Source organism: Hydractinia symbiolongicarpus, chromosome 7 (assembly GCF_029227915.1).
Source record: "Hydractinia symbiolongicarpus strain clone_291-10 chromosome 7, HSymV2.1, whole genome shotgun sequence".
NCBI lineage: Eukaryota > Metazoa > Cnidaria > Hydrozoa > Anthoathecata > Hydractiniidae > Hydractinia > Hydractinia symbiolongicarpus.
The window spans coordinates 32,442,319-32,467,584 of NC_079881.1; the positions used below are offsets into that span (position 1 = coordinate 32,442,319).

General features: G+C 32.5%; 3 protein-coding genes across 3 annotated transcripts; all 3 read right to left on the reverse strand.

The window, feature by feature from the left end:
* Positions 1 to 11,957: 11,957 nt before the first annotated feature.
* Positions 11,958 to 18,931, reverse strand: LOC130648660 (uncharacterized). The gene is made up of 13 exons (XM_057454715.1): positions 18,920 to 18,931; positions 18,727 to 18,774; positions 18,530 to 18,583; positions 18,357 to 18,416; positions 18,238 to 18,288; positions 18,116 to 18,160; positions 17,795 to 17,866; positions 17,428 to 17,490; positions 16,642 to 16,855; positions 14,877 to 16,134; positions 14,208 to 14,617; positions 13,976 to 14,062; positions 11,958 to 12,507 (listed from the first exon to the last, which is right to left on the reverse strand). The coding sequence occupies exons 1-13, from the start codon at positions 18,929 to 18,931 to the stop codon at positions 12,227 to 12,229; spliced, it is 2,655 nt and encodes an 884-aa protein (XP_057310698.1). The 3' UTR covers positions 11,958 to 12,226.
* Positions 18,562 to 21,005, reverse strand: LOC130649162 (uncharacterized). Its single transcript, XM_057455393.1, has 5 exons — positions 20,838 to 21,005; positions 20,519 to 20,605; positions 19,448 to 19,495; positions 19,275 to 19,325; positions 18,562 to 19,176 (listed from the first exon to the last, which is right to left on the reverse strand). Exons 1-5 carry the CDS (start codon positions 20,982 to 20,984, stop codon positions 18,979 to 18,981), a joined length of 531 nt encoding a protein of 176 aa, XP_057311376.1. The 5' UTR covers positions 20,985 to 21,005; the 3' UTR covers positions 18,562 to 18,978.
* Position 21,006: 1 nt separating this feature from the next.
* LOC130648661 (uncharacterized) lies at positions 21,007 to 24,726 on the reverse strand. Its single transcript, XM_057454716.1, has 9 exons — positions 24,675 to 24,726; positions 24,202 to 24,245; positions 23,261 to 23,299; positions 23,017 to 23,046; positions 22,529 to 22,556; positions 22,073 to 22,119; positions 21,911 to 21,952; positions 21,097 to 21,646; positions 21,007 to 21,023 (listed from the first exon to the last, which is right to left on the reverse strand). Exons 1-9 carry the CDS (start codon positions 24,724 to 24,726, stop codon positions 21,007 to 21,009), a joined length of 849 nt encoding a protein of 282 aa, XP_057310699.1.
* Between the last annotated feature and the right edge of the window lie 540 nt (positions 24,727 to 25,266).

Below are 25,266 nucleotides of genomic sequence, written 5' to 3' on the forward strand. Positions count from 1 at the left end.
AATGGCCGACCTTAAACACAAAAAACTCTTTGTAATTTGGATGAACCGGTATTTAGTTTTATTAAATGCAAAACATTTACGTTTCCATTTTTAAATTGCTGATATTTAACTGCCAAGTTCAATTGTTTTAAATTCAGTATCATCCTAGTTGTTCCATCCTTTTTAGGTACAACAAAAATTGGAGATAGAAATTTACACTGCTGATTTCCTGTTTCAACAATAGCTCTTTTATTTAATAAGTTTTGAATCTCTTTAGCAATAATCTTATGGTCAACTGGTAAAAACCTTTACGGGTGGTAATTAGACACTGGGTCATTAACAAATTGGGATCCCGTAACACGTGTAAAGCTACAGCCAGGTTCACAAGTCCTGGCGCATAGGTAGTTGTTTGTCCCCTTTTTTATAGTTTTTATTTATTTGTATATATATACGTTTTATGTCAATATATGTTGTTTTTTTTGTTTTGTTGTTGCAATATTTGTATTGTCCAGAGGGTTGCTTTTTCAATTAACTTGGTTGTATAGACCATTCTTGTAAAAGGGAGATCTTGCTTTGCATAGAGATCTTTAGAGGGTTTAACCTCTACCACTTAAAATAAGAGTCATTAGACTAGTCGAATCACTACAGCTTGCTGATTTGTTATCTCATAATTATCGATTTGAATACCATCTAACACCATTCTCAGGATATGACTTTTCTTGGTAAAAGATTGCTATGTAGAACAGTAATTTGCAGTATTACCATTGACCCGCACAGTCAAAGTAACTCAAATTTACTGTTTTGCATCTTACCATTAATGTTCCCCCATGCGATTGTATGTGGATCTTCTCGATGGGTTGCCGTGTTTCGAAAATGTCCTGGCATTTTGTGAATTGTCTTGCCGTCGTTGGGTTTGAGATGCGCCAGAGCGATACTTGGAAAATGAAGTTGATGGCTTCTTCCAAGATGGTCTGAACCCTGACTCCTTCTTTTAGTCGAATGCCTGTGATGTTTTTTGCAATGCCCATACAGTGGCAATTCTGCCGTCGAGGTTATCCCCAAACAGTTAAGAATCAATTGGTTTAAGAGACATAGGGAGTCCTTAGCAAGGGTACGAAGCTTAGCAGGATCTGCCTCTATTTTGGAAGCAGAGCCATTCTTTAGGCTCTTAGGATAACATAAGTCAAAAAGATAAGACGATGCCAGATAAACTTGAAAGGCAGAAATGAATTCCTAACACTCTTCTACAATGCATCTATCTACGACAACCTTGAACTGTAAATCCAAAGCGGCTTCAATAATTTTAATCACCTCACTGGCAACATTTGAGGCTCTCTCTTAGCGTCAAAATTGGAGAACAATGGCTTAGCATCCTCCCCCAGTAGTGCCGGTACAAGGATGATTGCCAACGATGCTGAAAAAGCTAAAAACAGATGAGTAACATAAATAAATAAAAAAAATTCAGAAATACTTTATTCAGAGAAACTTTGGGAGAGAAACTTTTCCAGGTCCAAAAACCCACAAATTCTTTTCGATAAACATTCGCGACACAACAAGTTAAAATATTTGCTGACAAAAAATGACCTTTCAGTGATTGTATCAATTGCTGACATTACCGAATTATCGCGGAATGTCTTTGGTGGTGATAACTTTAAAGTTGGTTCAACCCTTATTTCAGATAAATATTCAGACCACATATATAACTGGTAAATCAAAGTGAGTAAGACGCTTGGATTCATCCATTAACTAAAGTATAGAAGAAGAATGAATTTTGATATTCTTATATAAAAGCATTATTTCTACAAGTAAAATACTATGGATCATGTGCAGTGCCAGCTAAGATCTACAGTTTTGATTAATTTCAAACAAATAGCAAAATCATAAAGAAGTTTACCTGTACATGATCAGCCAGAATTGGATATTTATGAAATATTAGCAACCTTTTTTGTTATATTGAGTCTTCAGTTCGACGCAATGGAAAAGTTCTGTCCAAAGCTGCTTTTATGACTGTTTGTTTTCTGTTCTATGGATGAACTTTGCTTGTTACATTAATCTTTCTTTGTATATAGTAAGTGTTTGCTTATCTTTTTCATCTGGGTTAGTAGGGTTAAAACTAGTCGTTAAGGCCCGTGGAAAAATCCACTTAGGCAGAAGGACAATGGAAAAGTAGGTTGTTTTAGATTTTTTGCTGACGTCAGCAGTGCAATAACAAAAATATTTGGCGAAATTTAGTTTATTCGTTGCCTGTACTATGCAGATGTTAAAACGCTGACCAAGAATGTATATGATCATATCTTTTTGATAAGCAGTTAATGAGACAAAGGGTTTTAACATTTTGCTGACGTCAGCAATGGCCAGTCAAACCCCCCAAATTTTTTTTTAGAAATTTGTATACCTGCTGCCTTTATTGTATAGGTCTTGAAACGCTTATCAAGAAAATGTATAGGATCGCGTATTTTTGACAAACGGTTGCAGAGATATTAGGATTTAAAGGTTTTTCGATGACGTCATCAACCCGTCCATTCCGAAACGGATTCGGAGACCCAGGTTTGGGAAAGTTACCCAAATTGGTCCTAGTTGGTCCCTAGTTACCCACGCGGTAAAAAATCCTTGACGTCACCACCTCGTTTCCAAGTTATTTGGCCTCAAAGTTTTAGGTGCACTGTAATGGCTTCATTAATTTAATATAGGATATTGACGTTAAAGTAGTGTTATTTAACATATTAGACATGCATTTTTCGGCAACATCAAAGGAAAATAAAGACATCCACTTTGCCTGTCACAGACACACAGACAGACACACCTAGCGTATTATTATAGAGATCGATTAAGCCCGTGGAAAAATCCACTTAGGCAGAAAAACAATAAAGAACTTAGGCGAGAGAACGATGAAAAAGATACTTGCTGCTTTTATTGTATGAAAACTGAAGTGCTATTTAAAGTAACGTATAACATCGTGTACTTTTGACAAAAATTATTGACGTCACCAATGCATGTTTAAAAATTTTTTCAGATAATAAAATACTTTACTTTTTTGTTTTTTGTGCAGTAATGTGACATAATGGCATTGTACCTCTGCTGTTCTTTTGAGTTTGACCAGTATCAATAAATCTTTGAGGGATTTGTGTAACATGCTATGCCCTGACTTTTAGTTCATGAATTATCTCGATGAAAAGGAAATAATCCACTTAACAAAGCGCGCCACAGGAAGGCAAGTCATGGGGCTTTGCGCTTCAACCTAAAAAGAAGTAAAAAGCATGTAAGACATGAATCAAATGTATTAACAAAATAATCCATGCGATTTAAAAAAAAAGTATATAGCTCAAACACAAAAAGGGTGTTTGTTATAAAATGGTATATTAAAAGGACAGTTGTTAAAGTAAAGTTTTAGGCAACATGATAAATTCTAGTAGCTGGCGGGTCCTCAATACTGGTAAAAGGGAAAATAACTGAACTGAATGTATTTTGATGTATTTTATTGTAACATCATAACAAAAAAATAACTTAAAAAGAAACTACTCTGAGGTATCGACGATCAGCAACACTGAAATAATAACACAGGGATGGAATTGATAAGTGTACAGTGTTATAAACAAGTTTTGCAAATCCATTGTTTGTGAACATTTAAACATTAAATAGACAAAAAAAAGCTTGCATGATAAAATAAGTAATTGCGTAAATGGGTAGAAATATTGGATACCCCAGAGTAATAACTAACATCAAAATATACTTGGTCAAAAACTGTAAGAAATATAATCTTAATTAATAATTTAAATAAATAAATAGAAAGATTTTTTTTGGTTTATTAGAATTATTGGTTTATTTATTAAATGTACAATTGTTATATTGGTTATGAATAGTATGTGTGCGTCGATGTTTATGCTTTTGTCGACGTTTCTTTGACTGGCTCCAATTAAAATTGGCTAAATCCTGACCCCCATGCGATTTCCACCATTTGAATGATTTTGTGGACAGGGGGCCAGGATGCGTCTTTCTATACTCCTCATAAGCTGAATACGTCAAAACTAAATAACAAACAAAAACAAAACAGATAAGAAAAAAATAAAATAAAATAATTTTATAATAATACCAAAACTGTGTCCAATAATAAATCTAAACTCTATTTATTATCTACAAAATACTCACCCTCCTTTTTTTCTTTACTATCTAGAAGTAAAAATATTTTTGTTATGAAAATATGGAGGGAAAAAGATATTTAAAAGATTGGATGGAGAAGTACTAAAACAGGATATACCATGCGCAACCTCGACTTTTTCACCTTCTAGATTAAAATATTAAAAACAATAAGAAGTTAGTATTAATGGCAATGTTAATACTGATGCTGTAGCTCGGTGTTTGAGAAAATTTTAAAATGTAAAAAAAAGAAGTACCCTGCGTTTCCTGAACTTGTTCACCTTCTAAAGGAAGTGAAAAAAATTATCAATAAGAACTAATTACAAAATAGAAGTATACTCCCTGTTTGTTTACATGTGTGTGTAAGTGTGTGAAATATTTGTGCTTGTATACTCCCTGTTTGTTTATGTGTTTGCGTGTATACGACTTATGGGGACTTCTGTGCGTTGCGAACTAACGCTATGGGGACCTGCTGCACTGTGGGACAAATTTCTCTGGCCCATAATACATTTTCCTTAAAAACAATTTTAAACTGCAAAATAAGGTTATTTATCCAGTTTACAAGCAGTGTCCCCATAAGTTGTGTCTGTGTCTGTGTGCAAACTTATGGGCCATTTTGTGTGTCATGCACTTATTAAAATCCTGTATTGTGGGGACAAATGATACACAAATTTGATACATTGTGTTTTTGCTTCTTGTTACTTTGTTCTTAATTTTATAAAGTGATAGATTTGCTACTAAATTTGTACTCGAATTTTCTATACACAGAAGACACAAGTGTCAGTACGCGTTATGGGACAATTGGATACTGTTTTATGTCAGTTTTGTTAAATTGTCATGGACTAGATTTTTTATGTTGCGGTTAGAATTTAATTATTAGTAGCGATATATTAAATAAAAAAATCCGCAAGTCTTGACATTTCTTTACCTGCGTTCCTAACAAAAGCACATATGAGTTGACTAATAATTTGTTAAATACAACAAATGCTATCTCTGTCCCATAAGTTGTGTGTGTCCCATAAGTTGTGTGTGTCCCATAAGTTGTGTGTGTCCCATAAGTTGTGTGTGTCCCATAAGTTGTGTGTGTCCCATAAGTTGTGTGTGTCCCATAAGTTGTGTGTGTCCCTATACCCGATAAATGTTGATTTTAGCCGCTATGGCGCGGGAGTGGGGGGGGGGGGGAGGAGGGGCGGCAGAAATCTTTGAAATAATCTGATAAGATATGTTTACATTACATACATTACATACTTATATAAAGAAAGACTGCAAAGCCGGGCTCAAGTTGTTGGTATTTTTAATTCCTAACCAATTCAATGATCAATCTGAACACGGATTGCAAATAATCACCATGGGCCGCGCTTGAAAAGAATGTGTTCTTCACGTTGTCAAACGTTTAACTTCTGGAAATTTTAATTTCTCAAAATCCAATAGAAAGCCTCTTTTCATTATTATCCAATTATTTGACCAATCTGAATACAGATCGAAAACAAATCTGATTCTTTTGGGCAGTTCACAAATAGATTGTATTAGCTATTTGTGTGATCAGAGCATTCCGCGGCCAAATTACAGCCACACATGGCACAAGACGTCGTTTAGTTTAGGTTTTAGATGTCTTTTTTTTTTAAATCTTGTGTGAGAAGATGCTCTGAAGGTTAGAAACATCGTCTTTTAAAAGACATCTTTTATACGTGTTTTAAAACTTAATTAATGTGAATCTTGTAGTAGGATATATATACGAAGATCTTTGAAAATCGTTTTTTAAAAGATATCTTTTATACGTGTTTTAAAACTTGATAAATGTGAATCTTGTAGTATACGAAGATCTTTGAAAATCGTCTTTTTAAAAGATATCTTTTATACGTGTTTTAAAACTTGATAAATGTGAATCTTGTAGTATACGAAGATCTTTGAAAATCGTCTTTTTAAAAGATATCTTTTATACGTGTTTTAAAACTTGATAAATCTGAATCTTGTAGTATACGAAGATCTTTGAAAATCGTTTTTTAAAAGATATCTTTTATACGTGTTTTAAAACTTGATAAATGTGAATCTTGTAGTATACGAAGATCTTTGAAAATCGTCTTTTTAAAAGATATCTTTTATACGTGTTTTAAAAATTTGATAAATGTAAATCTTGTAGTATACGAAGATCTTTGAAAATCGTTTTTTAAAAGATATCTTTTATACGTGTTTTAAAACTTGATAAATGTGAATCTTGTAGTATACGAAGATCTTTGAAAATCGTCTTTTTAAAAGATATCTTAAAGTTATCTAAAATAGATCTTCTAAAAGACGTCTTTCTCTTCTTATCATGCATTTAAAACGAGCCTTTAAAAGGCATTTTTTTCTACTTCTTAGAGTGATCTAAAATGCGTCTTTCAAAAGACGTTCGTTTTTATATGAAAAATTCGATATTAAAAGACGGGGGTGTACGCAAACTTAGTTAGCGAGTTTATTTTTCTCGGAAATCAATTTTTCACGAAATTAAAAGTCGAATAATCGTCACTTTAATTTATTTTTAAATACTAATGTAATTTGGCGACCCTTCATAATAAGTTTTTCGGGACACCTGTTCTTCAAAAAGTAAGTAGTTTTGTTTTTTCATCTTCTCTTTGCAGTCTTCAATCAAAAACACCTAATGCACGTTTTTTTTTATAAGAACATTGGAATGAAATAAACTTATGAATGTTTTTAATTTTCTTTTGTTTAAATGGATTTGTTATATTTTGTTTGTATTTTTATGGAAAGCATCACGAAGCCTTATAATTTTCCTAGAATGTTTTTAAGTTTTGTTGTTATGAAAAAAACATGCATATGGGGTTTGCTACGACTTTTGACCCAGCAAAGAATTTGATAAAAACACATTTTATATACAATTTAAAATCGTGCAATCAAATTCTGGAGAAATAGAAAATGATATGCAAGGTACCTTGCTCGCCTGGAAAAGCGCATATGAAATATTTAATTGTAAAGTGTTTTTTTATTATTAATATTTTGTTTATTTATTTCTGGTAAATTTTGACTACTGTGATTGTAAAGTATATTTATTGTTTAAAGTGTAACTAAACAATACGAGTTTGATATAAAAAAGTTCAAATATATTTTCATCGCAAAATATTTGTCGTCTTTAATATCGTTATTTCTGCAATTTATTAAAATTGTACGTTTCAACGTTAACGTAAATAGAAATCAAGGAAGACGTGGCGCTATGAGAAATTATTTTGTGACACGACGTAGAAGCAGAAAAAAAGACTCGAAAGTTGAATGAAAGGTGAGGTAAGTAGCAAAAATTGTGTATGAATATTTTCGTAAGGAAAAAGATAAATTATGTATAGAAAATTTCTGTGAAAAAATAAATGTCAAGAATAATAATAGTCCTCTCTTATTCATTTAAAAGTTATGTTTGATATTTCCGAGAAAAAATGTTTGCTGAAAATTGACTTAAAGAATTAATTTTAGCGAGAACTAATTTTCGCGACATATTTTTATCAAAAACAACAAATATTTCGTGAGAATAAAATGTCGCAAATTTTGCGAAAAAAGAAGTTAACGACATTTTAAAAAAAAAATTAATATGTAGGAGACTAAAGACTAAAGATTGCTGAAATTGAAATCCACATAACACATTTTTATAAAAATTGTACTTTTTGGTTTTAGCCCCATGATACAAGGAAAATCGACATTTTAAACCCCAAATAATTCTTTAATAATAGTTGAACTTCGATGTCATTAAAACATGGATAAATTAATGGGGTAAAAATCAAAATCAAACAACTTTTAATTTTCTTAACAAATAAAAAATTTGTGTCGTCTGATGATCGAGCCTTCGCATTATTCTCACAATATTATTCAAATTTCGGAAATGAAGAATACTGAAAAAAAAAATTCATGATAATTGAATTTTTGCGGATTTCGCGAATAGCAAGTGTTCCAATAATTTCCGCGAGATTAAAAAAAAATAATAAAATACGAAATTGTTTCCCGTGCAAATTAATTCTCCCAAGTTACTTGGTTTTTCTTCTAGCCCAAAAATTTAAATTTCAGATTCTTGAAATATCAAAAGAGTAACTAACTTAAATCGCAAGGCATTTCTTTTATAAAAGCACTTTGTTATGCAATGACAATCAACGCACTATTTTGGACTCGCTTATTTGATGTATGAAAGATTTGTTGTCTCGTTTATACACATTTATTCAATTTTCGTCTTTCCTAAACACGTCTAAAAGACGTCTTTGGAAAGACGTTTTTCCAAAGGTCTCTAAAAGAGATCTATAGAAATGAATCATTGAAAAGACCTCTTTTAGACGCTTAAAAATATACATTATAGACTGAGAAATCAGCGATAAAAAAGACGTCTTTAGAAATGTGGAAGATGTCGAAAGTCCGCTGGGTGTATGTTAAAGTTTAACTAGCTAGTTTACTTTTTGTATAAGTCATGTAAATATATAACTTATACTGGTAAGAACTTATTTTATTTTTGTTATCTACCTAAATTTAGGTTGTGAAAGTGATAAAAGTAATAAAACTCGTCTGTGTTGCCTCAAAAAAATATAAAATATAAAATTTTGAAAAGCATACTTTTTGGTTTTAGTAAAGCATCAATATTTTATCTTTGGTCCCTACAGGAACTTATTAAGTTCCAAAAATACAGACTTGAGACAAAGTACAGACAAAGTAAAGTCAACATTACTTTGTCTATAAGAATTGTGTGGACCAAACATGGACAGAGGATAGACAGATCTGGGACAAATATTCCGTCGAGGGTTTGCTGGGGCACGCGACTTTTTGAGATTTCATTTTATTCTGATTTTACCCTGCCAAATCGTTTCGGGTTAAAAAAAAAGCTTTAGCTATAGCTTTAAGCGTTGCTAAGCCTGTGTAGAAACATTATTGTTGGTTATAGTCTATTCCATTTCCATTTTATATGCTATTGACTTCGATCACGATATCTTTAAACGTTTTATTATGGTAATCAGTTTTTTAGGACAGTAAGTATTCCGTCCAACATCTAAACCACGCGCATACGCCACGCAGCAGTTGTTTTACCTGGTTGTTTAATTATTGCAAATAAATATGCTAAGATAGGCGGATTCATTTACCCAATATGTTGCGTAATAAGTACCCCGGACAGCCCACGGAACATCACCGTAACAAAATTCTATGTCCGGGGCAAGGGTTCCTTTTAATTCGAAATTTACCCTGAAACAGAACGGCAAATTTCGGACTTCGGGGTATTTTTCCGGGGTCTATCCACCCTTATCCAAAAATGCTTTTTCTTGTGTCCGAATTTATTAACGGTTTGTTATAACAGCAGGACATCGAGCTGTGTATCCGAAAACTTTGACGAAAGACATAATGGCAAATATATTGCGATGGTATTACGAAGAAATTTTATCAAGAGTTTTTTGGCATAGTGTTCTCAAAGAGACTTCATAATATTCCTGACAAATATTTAAATATTTAATCAAGTCACACAATTAGCTTGTCTTTGATTGTTGCAAAATTAAAAGCACTGTTTTGCTTTCTGGAATAATTCAAGCAAGTCTCAATGTCTACTAGAATTATGTAAAATAAAGACTTTTTAAAGCGGACGATACACCAACCATTTTATTTATTTCAATTTATAATGATTACTCTTTTTTGTTTCAAATTTATGGATTAGTCAAAAGAAACATTATCCAGTCAGTTTCTTTAAATTTAACGGATTTAACAATATACAATATAAATTTTTGAAATTCGATAAATTGAATTCAACAGAGTGGATTGTGTATCGTCAGCAATTTTGTGTTGTGTTTGTGTCCCACATAACACAATTTGCATATTGAATTTTCAGAATTTTCGAGATCAATTTAAAGATACCCAGTTAAAATTTTTATTTTTTTTTAGAATAACGTAAAATCTTAATTGTTAATTTTCATTCGGTTGTAATGCAATTTAACAATTTAAAATTACTGACAGTTGCCATTAATCATTGAGTTATAAGAATTCATTTAACAAACTCCTTTAAAATATAAAACAAACATGTGGAAAGCTACTGCCAGGCCCACAAGTCTTGGCGCTTACGCATTTTTTTTATTACTAGTTTCTTTGGTGTAATGGATGTAACGGTTGTCTGCTGATTTTTATATTGTTATTGTTTAACGATCGTTAGTTGTACGTTAGTTGTACGTATTGTATTTTGTATTGAGGGGAGAGTGTGGTTCAATTACCTTGAATCTGCAGACTATTCATGCAATAAGGGAGGTCGTGTACTGTGGTTCAATTTTTAGAGGGTGTAATCTCTACCAACTTAACTACGACAGCTTTGTTTGTCTTGTTAATCAATTATACATCAATATTTTTAAAATCAAATATATTTTGTTGTTGCTAAATATGACTTGAATTTAAAGACACGTTTACTACTTTTCTTCGCACCCTAAATATAATAAAATTGCCTATTTAGCAAATTTTATATGCCAAATTTTCTCTGCTAATATAGGATACAGAAGTCAGCTTTTTTTCCTGCCCAATGCCATGCAGCACCGCCTAACTGTCGTATATTATTAGCATTTTTGGCAACGGTATGATAAATAGGTTATCTCGCACAACTTAACATCGTTTGCTATGAAGCAGAAGTATTATGAATTTGCAGGGAACGACAGTTCTAGGCCTTTGATGTTTATAAGTAGGCGAAATTTAAAAGAGTTTTTATAAGAAATATAACCTATTTGAAGAAAGTAAGTAAAGAGATATGTTAAACGAACTTGTTTTTAGAATTTTGTTTACATTATATATTTACCTAAGCTATAAGTAAAAACAATAGTTTATTGTTTAGAAAAATAGAGGAAAAATAATGAACAGCCAGGGTAGAATTTTGGTATTCTTATAAAACAACGCTTGTGCATTATCGTCGCAAATCGTAAAAGAGAAAGTAAAGAATTATTAAAAAAATACTACTACATTTTACAGAAATTCCTTTTATTGCCAAATAGATTTCGCCTAATGAGAATTTTTTCTTATTTCGCAGGATAACAAACAAAATTTAATAAATAAATAAATAAACCTTAAATAAACCTTAAATATTACATTATTTCTACAGGGAAATGATAAATAACTAAATAAATAAATAAATAAATATACCATAAATATTATATTATCTGTACAGGAATATGAGCACTTTAAGGAACATTAAATAAATAAGTATTAAATAAATAATTAGTTAAATAGTATTACATTATATCTGCAGGAATATGACTACTTAAAAACATTAAATAATGTGATAATATATAATATATGTCATCTAAATCAAAATATAATATGGACTTCTTGGTGCAGCTTATTTACCAAAAATTTTAGAAACTACTAACTACTAGAAAAGGGTAGACTGAGATCATACACGCTGCCTACATATTTTCCTAGACATAATTTTGAAGAAAATTTTAACTTCATCATTCATTACCCTTTGTTCTTACTATAACTATATATACATCCCTTTATGGCCAGGGTGGTTATTATTCTTATTTTTCTATTAAGGACCTGATACACTTGTATAATATCACTGAAATATGCCTTATAATATCATTATAATTTCTTAAAATATGTTTAAAATATGGTTATAATTTCTTATAATATAGCCATAATATGTATAATTTCAACATCTGGCATGTGTGTCATAACCTCGTGATTTGCTGCATGGCTATAATATTTGAATAAAATCAAATGAGTTTGATTTTAATAATATTGTTGGTGATCTGGTTTCGAATGCCTTTTGTTTGTGTGACTATACATCTATTATCTGCTAGCGTTGTTGTGGCAACGATTATATGAAATTAAATGAAATTATAACGATATTATAACAAATTATAAGTATATTGTAGAAAAATTATAACTGTATTTTAAAATATGTTTAATGATATTATACAAGTGTATTCTGGCCTTTACTTATATACCTTTTATTTTTAAACTGAAATTTCACACTAACATGTTATAAAAGAATAAGTGCACAGGATTAAGTTAACTCTTGTTCTATAACCACCTTTTTCAATAAACCCCACCTTTAGAAAAAGCCCTTTAATTGACTTAATTGAGTATTTACAGTATTCTAAATTACATATTCCCTTATTTATATATTAAATCATTTCTCTGACATTTTTTTCGACACGTTTCTTTTGTGATTTAGCACGAAATCTTTAATGTTTCTCCAGGAACGACCTTGAAGCAAGCCTTGGTTTTCTTCAATAATCTTTTCACATAGAGCTTTTCCTGGCAGCAAGTCGCCCACAATAAAACTGTGGCATCTTTTTAGTACGACAGCGCTTGCTTCTTTAGACCACTGCGTCCAATTTCTGTTTGATTTTCTTGGAGCAATGATTTTCACGATTTTCCTTGTTTCAGAAACTGCTGTATTCTCGTGATCTTAAAAAAATATGACATTAGAGAAAAACTATAAAACTAAACTAAAAGATTCGTTTATATTTTATAAACAAGGTATAAGCTTAAGTATATCCAGGACAAGGTTTGTTTACCAACTTTACCTCCCACAAAACGTTGTTAGTTGTTTTGTGCATACCTTATTGGCAAAAAAAAGTCGGCAAAAAGTGACTAAATTTTGGCTAGGTGACTATTATTTTTTGCCGACTAAAATTTTTGCCGAATTTTCTATTACCGACCAAACTTTTATTCCGATTTTTTTTCCGACTTAACCTCCTCTCGCACTTTTTTTTCCGACCAAACTTTTGCCGTTTTTTCTACCTTGTTGCTAATTTTTCATCAGTTTTATGCAATTATTCTTTATTAGTGACTTACTTAAAAAATTTAGTCGGCAAAAAGTGACTAAATTCAAAAATTTAGTCTGCAAGAAGTGACTAAATTTTGTCCAAGTGACTAATATTTTTGCCGACTTTATATTTTTGCCGACTAATGTTTTTTCCGCCTTTTTTTACCGATAAGGTAATTGCTGTATTGTTTTATTATGTTTTGTTTTTAGATGTACTAGTCGATGGCCCGTGGAGAAATCTTTTCTATACTGCATTACGCACGTCTCGCTACTCTCGGCACCATTTTGCATGACAGATAGACAGACAGACAGACGTATACGGGTATTACAACATAGACTATTCGTTAACCCGTGGAAAAATCCACGGAGTCGCCCGTCCTTTATATATCGCATTTCGTATTTCCGTAATAGGACGCGGTTTTCGCGGACACACAGACAGACGGAATGCGGCTATTATTAAAGAGACTAGACGTTAACCCGTGGAAAAATCTACAGGGTAGCCCGTCCTTTATAAATTATTATAATTATTTCGTGTTTTCATAACAAACAGACGCACGAACAGACAGACGACGGCTATTATTATAGAGATAGAGTTATGGATATAGAAAAAGGAAGATGTTCCTTTCTCATGCTTTAACATTATAAGGGATTTAAAAGCACACGTTTTTTAATAAGAATAGTGTTTCGTTATACCATGGATATTTTTAATTTTTACGCGAACATCACCCTGATATTTTTTCAACATAATGTTAGCGCAGATAAGATCGAAATATCTGGGAATGCCTACAGGTGTAAAATTCACCTCTATGTTACTGTTGTTTAAGCAGCCTAATTTAACTGACAGACAGACAGCTAGATTTTGTGGGGAACAAACATTTCAATGGTTATAAAACCTGACAACCTATGTTTTTAGCCAACTTGCTTCCTCTATATTCAAATTTCAAAACATAATATAAATATAACAACATGAGCCACAAATGTTTAAAGATCACATAGTCAAATCGCCTTGTCGAGATCTTGCTTGATTCTAATAAATTCGAACTCTTGACCAGGGATGGGTACGTCATTCGATCTTAATAACGAATAGTTAAAACAAATTATTCTTACCTGAAAAATGCTCAACATCTTCCTCATTTACATCTTCTTCATTTACATCTTCTTCATTTAAATCTTCGTCTACTGGTGATGGCAAATCTAAAGTTCAGTACAGTTGTTATGCATAAAACATCCATCAGAAAGGATAAATTTTAAAATAGTCTAACCCATAGCTTTTTAAAAGAACTTCGATGTGTTCACTACTTTGTTATGTAAGTTTTAAAACTAAACAAGTAATATCTACCGTTCAACGTAATTTCCTTTAAAGATCTTCCGACGAGTTCTTTTCCATTACCAGAATCGATTGCTAACAGCAATCGACTCACTTTGGAAAGTTCTATCGCAGAGTCGTGAAGGCGATAGTACTCCTTGTGTACGTTAACGGTGGCAATATACTTCCGCAACTTAGTGCTCTTCACTAAATCCGGTTTCTCCAGACCTTCAACTCTCTTCACTACTTCATTGATACATTGATAACCTCGAAGAGGATTTAATGACTGCCTGGTTGGAGTTGGAAACAGGTATTTGTTTCCTGCCGCTACTCCGACTTTTTCTCTTTTCTTGACCAATAGATCAATCGCAGCAACACAATCTGCCGTTAATAAAGTTGGCACTTGTCTGCCCCTCTTTCCTCTCACATGAACAATTTCTAATCTTAAATAGACAATAATACCTAGTTCTAGTAGGATAGTTTAGCCAAACATATTATGAAAGAACAAGGGGAAACAGAAAAAACAAGTTGAAACAAAAACATTAAAAAATTGTTTTTGTTCCTGCACGTAGTTCAAAATTTAAAAAGATGTTGTTGGTAAAATAGCATTCAAATATCTATCCTTATTTTGGGTTTTTACGTGTAATAAAATTGTGAAAGTTGAAACCACCTCAAGATGACTAAGATAATAAAAATACCAACCTATCAATTAATTTCTTTTCAATTGGAGACAGAGAATCGGCAATGTCATCATGCATGATTTTCTCTCTGTCATTTCTAGCAGCGTAGCGTTTTAACAATATGCTGGCGGGTTCATTTCCTCTGCGCTTATTAAAGACGGTCAGCCTTGTGATAACTATTTCAGCAAGTTGCCTCCAAACATCCACTGTGACATTTTTCTTTAAATCGGCGCAAAGACGCACAATTTCTTTTTCACAAAACACCTTCAACTTTAGTAAATCAGAGGTTAATGGCAGAACATCCGTTTTATTAAACTTATTTTCTGCCAGTGTCCAAAGTGACGCTGACGAAATCCTCACTGGCCACTCCGTCTGATACAATTTCAAAAAATTGATGGCGTTTTTGATGAGGACATCGTCATTCGTTCTTAGGCCGTAGCCGTGCAATAGGTTGCATACACTATCCAATGTGTATCCCAATTTTAACGGAAGACTGGGCGTCTCAAAGCATGGCGCCATTTCTCCATCAGCATTCTGGCTTTTGTACCCTGCAAGAAGCTTTGTGCATTCGCAGACATCGTCGAAATACTGAGGTTTGATAAAGGCAATCAAACCACCATCTACATTTTGCCTCAATTCTTGCAACTTTTGCAAAAGTCTGGCCAAAATTCGCATTCTTTGCGAAACCTCTCCTGTTGCTCTTCTTCCTTTGCCACTTATCAAAAAGGATCCATAAGTGACGATGATGAAATCCTTTTTGACAAGCTCAGTTAACTCATCCTTCTTCATTTTCCTAATAACAAACTCCTCCAAATCTAGACTTGCACCAGGAATAGCCCTGTTGGGGTAGATCAGCAGTTCTGACTGTTTGATAATGTTTTCCTGCTCACAACTTTTCATGTCTTTAAAACTGCAGTTTCGACAGTGCCTTGACAATTGTGCTTGGTGTAGGAAAGCATAACAATATTTACAAGGCAAATATTCACTTGGTTGGGATTTTACTCCCTTGGGAGGACGTCGAGCCACTATCATTTCACCACCCGTCTTCAGCACTTTTATATTGTGGTAAAAGTCCCCCTTTAAACGAAGCGCTTTGAGAAGATGTTTCCTCTCCTTCGATTTTAATGCTAAATCCTTCACCTTTTTTACCTCTTCTTCCACAATATGTGTTAACAGATGACGACTCAGTTTTGGCTGCATAAGACCACAATAAAGGCAAGCATGCCTGCTGTCATACAATCTTTCACCTCCGTTCGATTTTTGAGTTTCTTTGACATACACTATAATAGAGTTTAAAAACAAATACAAAATGTTAATATGCTGAGAAGTGGAAAAAATAGATTCCTTATTGGACAAGAAAATGACAACGAAGTGATGAAAGTAACGTTAAAACAATGAATTTTAAACCTTATTATTTCAATTTTCTTGTTCTCTATTATTTACATTGACTTGCTTTCCGTTTTATTTATGTTCTTGAATTACGTTTTATTTATGTTCTTGAATTACTGATTTTGTGCTGCAAAATAGCGTTGCTGCGGCCTTCATTATTTTCCAGTATAATTAAGTTAGCAAACAATCCTTTTTTTACTGATAAGGGAAGATGTCATTTGTTCATAGTGCTAAAATTGCGCGCACTTCACACATTAACTTTCTACTTTACATCCCTTTGGAGAAAAATGTCAAGTCCCGTAATTTCTCCTTCATGAAGAATATAATTGTGGGGAAGTAACTAAACATACTATAATAATTTGCCTTTCCATAACTATTGAAAATTTAATATTAATTACCACGATCTATTGTCTCTTGTTCTTCTTCACTTTCATCTTCTTCGTCAGCTGAAAATGTAAACACGTCCGCACCTTTTTCAACATGTTTATTTTCCTTGTCAGAAATTTCGCTATCTTCTGACTCTGACACTTCAGTTTCAGAAAGCGTGTAATCAGAATCCTCAGGATCGTCAACACAATCGACTTGATCGACAACACCTGACACGTCTAAGTCCTGTATATGTAACAAAGAAAATAAGCCGTTAAAAACTTTCCACCTGGCTAGTTAACGATCGCTATTAAAAACAATAATTCTATTACTGCCGCTGGTAGAGATGGTACATTTTAGCGCACAGGGCAATTTTTCTGAATATTAAAATGGTTATTGGAGATTTAGAGCAATATTAAAACAACTAGTCGTCAACCCGTGGAAAATCCACGGGGTCACCCGTCCTTTATATATCGCATTTCGTGCTTCCGTAACAGACAGACGACGGTTATTATTATAGCGAAGATATATTTTTGGTGTAATTTTGCAGTTAGACATTCGTATTATTGAATTGATTGAGAAATGTAGAAAATAGCGTATTTTTATATATGTGACGACAAATCCAATCGTACGACGTTTTAGGTTTAAAACGTTCTTACAATTGTGCCAAATTTTTATCATCGAAGCATAAATAGTTCAGGTTATATGTCCAACGGACACTTTACGCCTACTCTCTTCCCCCCGATGCCATACTTAAAACCCTAAGTGTGATAGGGTTAAAATATTATTGATACAAACTGTATAAAGATATTCCATACCTCTACATCAGTGTTTATGATGGTAGGGAAATCTCCATGCAAGCCGGAATCGTTCACAACGGACTTAAAAATATAAATAATTTATCCATTTTACTATTAAAGAAAAATCTTGACAAAGTGCAACGCCCTCACAAAATAGCACAAATACTTTTTTAGACAATGAAGTTTAAATAAAAATTTTCACATGATTTTTGCGTCAAATGTAATTTAGCAGAGTTACTACTGTAGAAAGCATGGTTTCTGCAAAAACGGGATTACTACGGTGGATAGCGTTACCGCTTCGTCTTAATATCCTGAGCAGTTTGCACGATAATTTACGATAAATTAAAGTAAATGCAATTTTTTTATTACATAAAAATCCAATCACCTGTTCTAATGAACTGCAGTTTACTTCGTTTTCCTGCGACGCGGCTGCACTTTTTTCCGAATTTTCCGAGGACTAAGATTGAAATTAACTATTAACAATACAATCTATTTCCATAAAGTAATAGAGAATAGATACTTAACATTTCCATTACAACAATGCGAACTCTAAGAATAGCAGGCTGAGATTTCAAGTTTAAAACAATAGATCTATTGTTTAAAGAGAAATAAGAATAATAATCAGCCTGCCCAGAATTTGGGACAGTCTGATAAAAAAGCATGTATATATGTTTTAAAAAGAATGTAAACGTCAATATGCAATTACCGCAACTGGTCTGCAAGCTTTAATTATTTCTTTAATAGTAGGCTTCTAAACAGATTGTGAGTTTTAGTGTGAGTTTTGTAAAAAGGGAAAATTATCATTATTGAAAAAATCACAAAACTTACTTTTATTGGCACAAAGTAATTTTCGACGTCATCTGATAGCATGCATTCATCCTATAAGTCGAAACATATAATAAGATATTCTGTTCTATCTCTGGTTTATTGTTTAAAAAAACACCTACTGATTTTGCAGTCTCCTGATCGGTAAAATTGTTCGCCGATGACGTGATAGTATTTTCAATCTATAATTAATTGTAAATTTTTTATATTTAATCCCCCATATGATTGTCTGATAGAAGTTCACTTAATGCTCTAGTAGGTTGATATCTTAAAAGTGTAAAAGAAAAGTACTTACAACTGCTTTAGTCACTTTTTCACCAAATTTTTTTAACAAAGGGGTCCTAGTAGTCTATAACAAAGTTGGAAATTCGATATAATAAATTTTCTGTACGACTGTTTGTGAAGTGTCCATACGGAAGCAAATTGCAATGGTAATACATAAATAAATATTTTGTTTTATAACTTAAAAATTATTTTTAAAAAAAGACTTACGACTGGTTGGGATTTTTTCTTACACGCTGGTGTGCTGGTACTTTCAATCTAAAATAAAGATGGAAATTTGATATAATAAGATTCCTTCACAAAATTTCAAAAAAGGCATCATAAATATTTTTTGCTACTCTTGTAAAAACGGATAATGTGGTATTGCTTTTTTTGTTTCGTAAATTGTGTAAAAGAAAAGTACTTGCAATTGCATTGATCTTGTTATCACCAAATTTGTTAGACAAAGGAGTGTTAGTACTGTCAATCAGCAGCAAAAATGAAAATTTGGTATAATGAATTTCCTGTGCGACTGTTATTAAAGAATCGTAGTACATCTTTCAGATGTGTGAGTAAATATTTTATTCTACATTTTGCAAATTTGGTAAAAAAAGTACACACCGCTGGTTTAGGCTCTTTACGCTCACAATTTTTCAACAAAGAAGTGTTGGAGCGTTCAATCTATAACAAGCATTTAGATGTCATTATTAGGCTTCATGTAAGACTTTTGTTAGGGATTCGTAGCAGTATTTTCAGTCCCTTTAAAAAGAAACATTTACCACTTCTTTAGTCTTTTCATTGACCATTGAAGGCGTGGTAGCAGGTTGAATCTGTAACAAAAATCCAATTCTGATGTTATACATTTTCTTAACAAGTACTAGTCCACCCTCAATGGAATTCAAAATAAGGCATAGTAGCGCTTGTCTTGTAAAGTATTCAGGAAAGAACTTACTACTTCATTGGAACCTTTTTTTGGAGAAAGACTGCTGGTATTTTCGATCTATAAGAATGGCGTAATTTAATATATTACTTTTTCATTTTTTCATCTTTCTTAACTTCACTAATGGCCATGGGGCGCAAAATAGCAAAATTTAAAAAGGAAGGTATACTTTCGTATATTTTTCTTTAAGCTACAGTATTCTCTCCAATTAACGGACACTCTAAAAGGCGGACACCTCTGATTAGCGGAAACTTTGTCCATGCACCGGCCGTTTTCTGGTCAAAGTCTCATAAGAAACTTTCTAATTAGCGGACACTCTGATTAGCGGACAATTTGCACGAAATGGAAACTATAGGTTTTTTTTTCTCTCCAATTAGCGGACAGTCCAAAAAATTAGGGAGCAGCATACAAAAATAATAAAAAATTAAATAATTTTAAAATATTTATTTTAAACACTTTGAAACTTTACAAGAAATTTCGGCTTTTACATTTTTTTCGCAAACCAGTCAATCAACTTTTGTTGTCCATAAAACTTATATATAACTGGTATCTCAAGACAGACTTGAAATTATTCATGTCAGGAACTTTAAACAACAATCTATTAAAAAAATTTTCTCCAAGCAAAGTTGTTTTAAAAAATCTTTTCGTTAATTTAGTTGATATTATGATGTTGGTATTTGTTTTGTTTTTTTAAAACAAAAGTTATATTACGCGTTCAATTTAGTTGTTTTCTTCTTTTTTCGTGTCTAAGTCCAGCACGGTGTACCGGCTAATTTTTTAAGTTACACATTTTGGTATACAAAATCGAATTTTCTTTAAATTTTGAGCTTACATTGCAAAACTTTCCAAAAGACGGACACCTTAGCGGACACTTTGTTCATGCACCAACGGTGTCCGCTAATTAAAGAGAATACTGTAGTTCTTAAAATATTATTGACGTCAATTTTGTATCTCATAATGAGCAAGTAAAACTAATTTGTTTGAATTTGCGCATTCATTTAGGAGAAAAAATATTCCCCTTGGAAATGAAAATTTTAGCCTGAATTATTATAGAAGACAGAAAGAAAGAAAGAAAATACTCACAATATATCTTAAATCACTGTTAAATGTTTTGGCTGATGACCTCTTTGCCGGCTGTTCAAACCAACACAATTCTATTAGTCCATGTACCTAAGGAAGAGAAATCCTGTAGCATTTTTTTGCATTAAACTTCAAATAACTTTTAATTTAGATTATGGAAGAGTTCATCCATAAACAAGTAGGAAATCACGCACCGGAAAGCACACATCTCCACATTTGGCGACACAAAATAAAATGCACATTTTATGCAAATCTACAACCTTTTTCCCAGGAATATCTGCTTCTTAAAAGCGCTGCGAACGTGCTTGACTAACTTAGTTACCTTTTTAAACAATTCGCTTTTGAATGCTGGAATTGATGCACGCCAATGATTTTTCAAACCTATCATGTGTTGAAAAGGAGTTATATGCATGGGTAAAACACTACTTGGAAACATAATTTGGTATGCCATGATAGAAAACGAGAACATATCGGTTTGTGTTGTAAAACTGTCAATAGTAATGTTGACCTCAGAGTGTGACCACACTCTGAGGTCAACATTTCAGGTGCCATGTAAAAGACTGAGTAAGCTTCAGCTTTACCAGCACCATACGATGACATCATTAACGATGTTTGTTGTTGCAGAATTGACTGTACACTATAATCTGCAATTTTGAATGTGATGTTCTCAACCTCTCCACAAATTAAAATATTACTTGGTTTGACATCACCAGCAACGATTGACTTGTCATGCAAATAATTTAAACCATCACTGACATCTAGCAGTGCTTTCAGCCTCCACTCCAACGAAATATCATCCTCCAATATTTGAAGGAGGCCATGCAGTGATCGAACAGTGACCTCCTCAAACATGTCGTAAATCTTCTTTCCACAAAGCTCCAACGCAAAACCTTTTGTTTCCCCAACTAATGCGCCAAAACATTTAACAATGTTTTTGTGCTCAACAGAACAAAGAGCTTTCGCTTGAGCAATCAATTTCTTGTTGCTTATTGCTGCTGCTTCATTGAGTTTTATTACTCGCAAGGCCACGGGCCTTTTCTGAAGAGATGCTTCATGAACACGAGCTAACCTTCCTGCACCAATCGATGAACCAATAACAAAATCCGACAATGTATACATGTTAAAGTCATACTGAAAAAAAGTAATTAAATCAACACAATGCAAGAGAAAGTTTATTTTTTTCCAATTAAAGCATGTGAGCAAACAAACTATAAGGTATTATTATAAGTAAAGTAAAAAAACAGCTTTAGAAAGGGACTTTTTTTAGCATTAGGCAACTTGTAATCTATTTGTGATAGGTTAGAATGACATAAATTACTCAGTAAACAATTATTGCAGAAAATTTGGTGTTTACGAAATGTCTCACTGAAACTTGGATAACCACCTAAAACTTACGTCGGTTAATGTCGATTTTGTTTCGGCAGCAATTTTTTCTTTCTAAAAATAGATATGAAGTGCAATTTATATTCTTTAAATGTACGTAAGAGTACTTATGTAAAAGTAAATTGGTTCAAAAGAGTCCAGGTTTTTCGAAAAACACAAAGTTTCTGTATTTACCTGATTTGTTGTAACAACTAACTCTCTGCTGGAATCACATTGAAAATCTAAAAAAATTCATTACATGGCATTAACAAAAACTCAGGTCTCTTACAGTTTACGGAATTTAAAACGAAAAGAAAGTTTACGGAATATTTCCACAAACGTTTTGTTTGCAGCAGCATTACATTTGTGTAACAACGTGGACAATACAAAGATTAAATATATATAAGCTATTTCCATATAGATTAACTCTATCCAGACCCTATCTAAGGACTCAAGGCTGCCCAACCACTCCTTTATACCTTCTAATAGAAAGATCTATAAACAAAAAACTTTGAAGATCGTTTGAAAACAAAGGCGTATTATTACGTTAAATTGAAACTTTTTATTTTTTGGTTAATTTGTTTTAAATCGATAAGTGTCAACACTTGTGACCTATGCCGTGCATCATTTTTTTATTAAAAGGTAACATACCGACACATCCAGCTAAATCAGTTTTATTCTAAAAAAGAGAAAAATGAACGAGTATATAGTATTACTACCAAATATTATTCCAAGAGATAAAAGTGTCGGATTTTATGGAAAAAGAAGATAATGGTGAGTGCCTATGACAGCAAAAAGCTAGTATTCTATAACGTTTTTTGGTCTTTGATTGAGATTGCGTGAGAGCGGCGTTAACCTAAAATTACATTTTAAGTTAAGTATATGTCGCCAGTTGATTTGGTTAAACTGATGGCCAAAAGTCAACCGCGGATAATAATCCAAAAATCGTGTTTTCGGCATTTATGACATTTTGAGGAAAGAATTAACACATTCAGATTTTGTTGCAACATAAATAAGGTATACACACAGACCCTTATCAAAAAAATTATTTAGGTTGTCGTCTAATCTGGTCACACAGCTTTCAAAGAAATGCGTTGCTATAAAAAATTAAGACTTCAAATAAAGGTTATATTACATACCGTAAACATATCTTTTAAATTCTTCATGACCTAGAATGATGGATAAGAGATTGTTTGACATAAAGAAGTTGAAGTGTTGCTCATGGGTAATTTTCGGAATTGTATATGGCAATTTCGAAAATTAACCATGAGCAACACTTATTTTATTAAAAGAATTCTGGTTGAGGTGTATTTTGTCTGTAAATGTAATTAATTGAAAGGAAGTTGATTAAATGCGGCAATGATTATAAAATTAAAAACATACATGAGAAGCCTTTGGAGCTGGTTTTGGCTTTGCATTAGGCTAAATAAAATTGATATTAAATTTATTAACCATATTATAAAGAAAAAAGAAAAAAAGCTGATTAGATAAATTAATAAATGATAATAGTGTCACTCCTGCGACTCACGCAAAATTCCAAATTGTTAAACAGGGAAATTTCGATTTATTCAACCTCGTCCCCAGGGCTTCTTGTATCTTTTCTAACATCGGGGGGAAAAAAGAGACAACAGGCGTGGGAACGAGGTTGCGATTTATTAATATGTAGTATTCACAACATTTGCCTACAGCTGCTATTATCTGCGTTTAAAATTTCGTGGTGGCCTGTTTCACAACTCTCAATAAAACACGTCATTTTTTTATTTTTTAACAAATATACTTTTAAACTGATTTGTATTTTTCAACAAGGTCTTTTATTAAAAGAATTTAGCTCTCTGTATGACTCACTTTTTGTCGCTTTAAAATGACTTTGTGGGAGGGTTGATTATACTCAAAACATTTCCAGATGCAGGCAACATTTAATTTTATTTACAACTTCGGGTGCAGGTTTTTTTTAATGTGTATGTCATTGAAAGGAACAGCGATATCAATTTCTAGGTCGTCACAAATTTTTATCTATTTATTAATGTTTCAAGTTGTAAATGAAGCAAGACTACAAAGCTTCACTTTAAATGCCAAATTTAGTCGAAACGCCTTGATCAAACATTCTGACAAACGTCTCATGAATTTTACTCGCTTGTGCTATGTTATATTGCATTCAGTGCGGAAATGGTTAAAGCTCCTGGACTTTTTGTTATATTTTACCAAGAAAAATTACGGGGATATTCTGTAGTAATAGCAATAGGTTTGGGACTGAAGAATGTCGCAGGTGTTTGTCTAATAAATAAATATGAAAATTTAGTAAGTGTCATGGTTATGCCACAAACTAAAAGTAATTTATTAAAAACTGGCAGATCAATGCTATGCAAGACTGAAAAGAGTTAAAAACACTTGCAAAGTTAAAATTTAACAATTTTTAAGACAAAATTACACGCGCTTAAAGTAACTTGAGTAACATTATCGGCGAATATAACACAGATTTTTTAGGGATTGTCTATGCGTTGCGCAAAAAAACTTGTTTGACCTTTTTGAGCTTTTTCGAACATACTATGACCGGGGGGGGAATCTGCCTACCCCGGACCGAATAGGGTTAAAGGAAGCTTAAAGGAATAAACACTACAAGAAATCTTTTCTGAAATTGCTTTTATCCTGCTGCATTTTTCGCCATGGTGTTAAACTCTCTGATATTTTTTTGGTTACACACAAAATTATTTTGACTAAGATTTTAATAGTGTAATATGTAAAAACTGACTTTTACAACGTTTAATCATATCTGAATAACAAATATTGTTCTATGTACGTTTTGTTTTCTTAAGCCAAATGGCAAAGTAAAGACGTAGCCTATTCGACATATCATCAGACGGCTACCATTTTTTGTCAACAAACCATGAGTTACAAAATTAAGCTTTTTTGCTTTCTGACTTCTAGCATATTTCAGAATCCCATATTAAACAAATCCTTTAACGCGTGGTGAGACCGAGAATCTAAAAAGTCGGGCACTTTGCCTATGCACTTTTGCGCATCTAAGACGGGGTTTAAAGAATGAAATAAAATATCTAAGGTTACAATGTTCTTCTTTCTTCATGCAACAAAACGTCTGCTTAATATACAATTGCGGATACCAATGCTGTCTTTTACTTTTTGATTATTCCTATAGCTACCAATATCGATGATTTTTTTAGTATGATTGAAAATCGAATTATTCGTCTTCTACATTAATTTAGGATTCACCATGCAACTTTCACGCGAAAACAATTTGTTTTGTTTGTTTGCCCGCGGATTAATTTTCGCGCCCATTATTTTTTGTTAAAATTAATACAATACAAAAAGGTACTCGAAAATATCTACCGAATTAAATGGATTTTCGGTAACTTGCAATAAAATAAATTGAA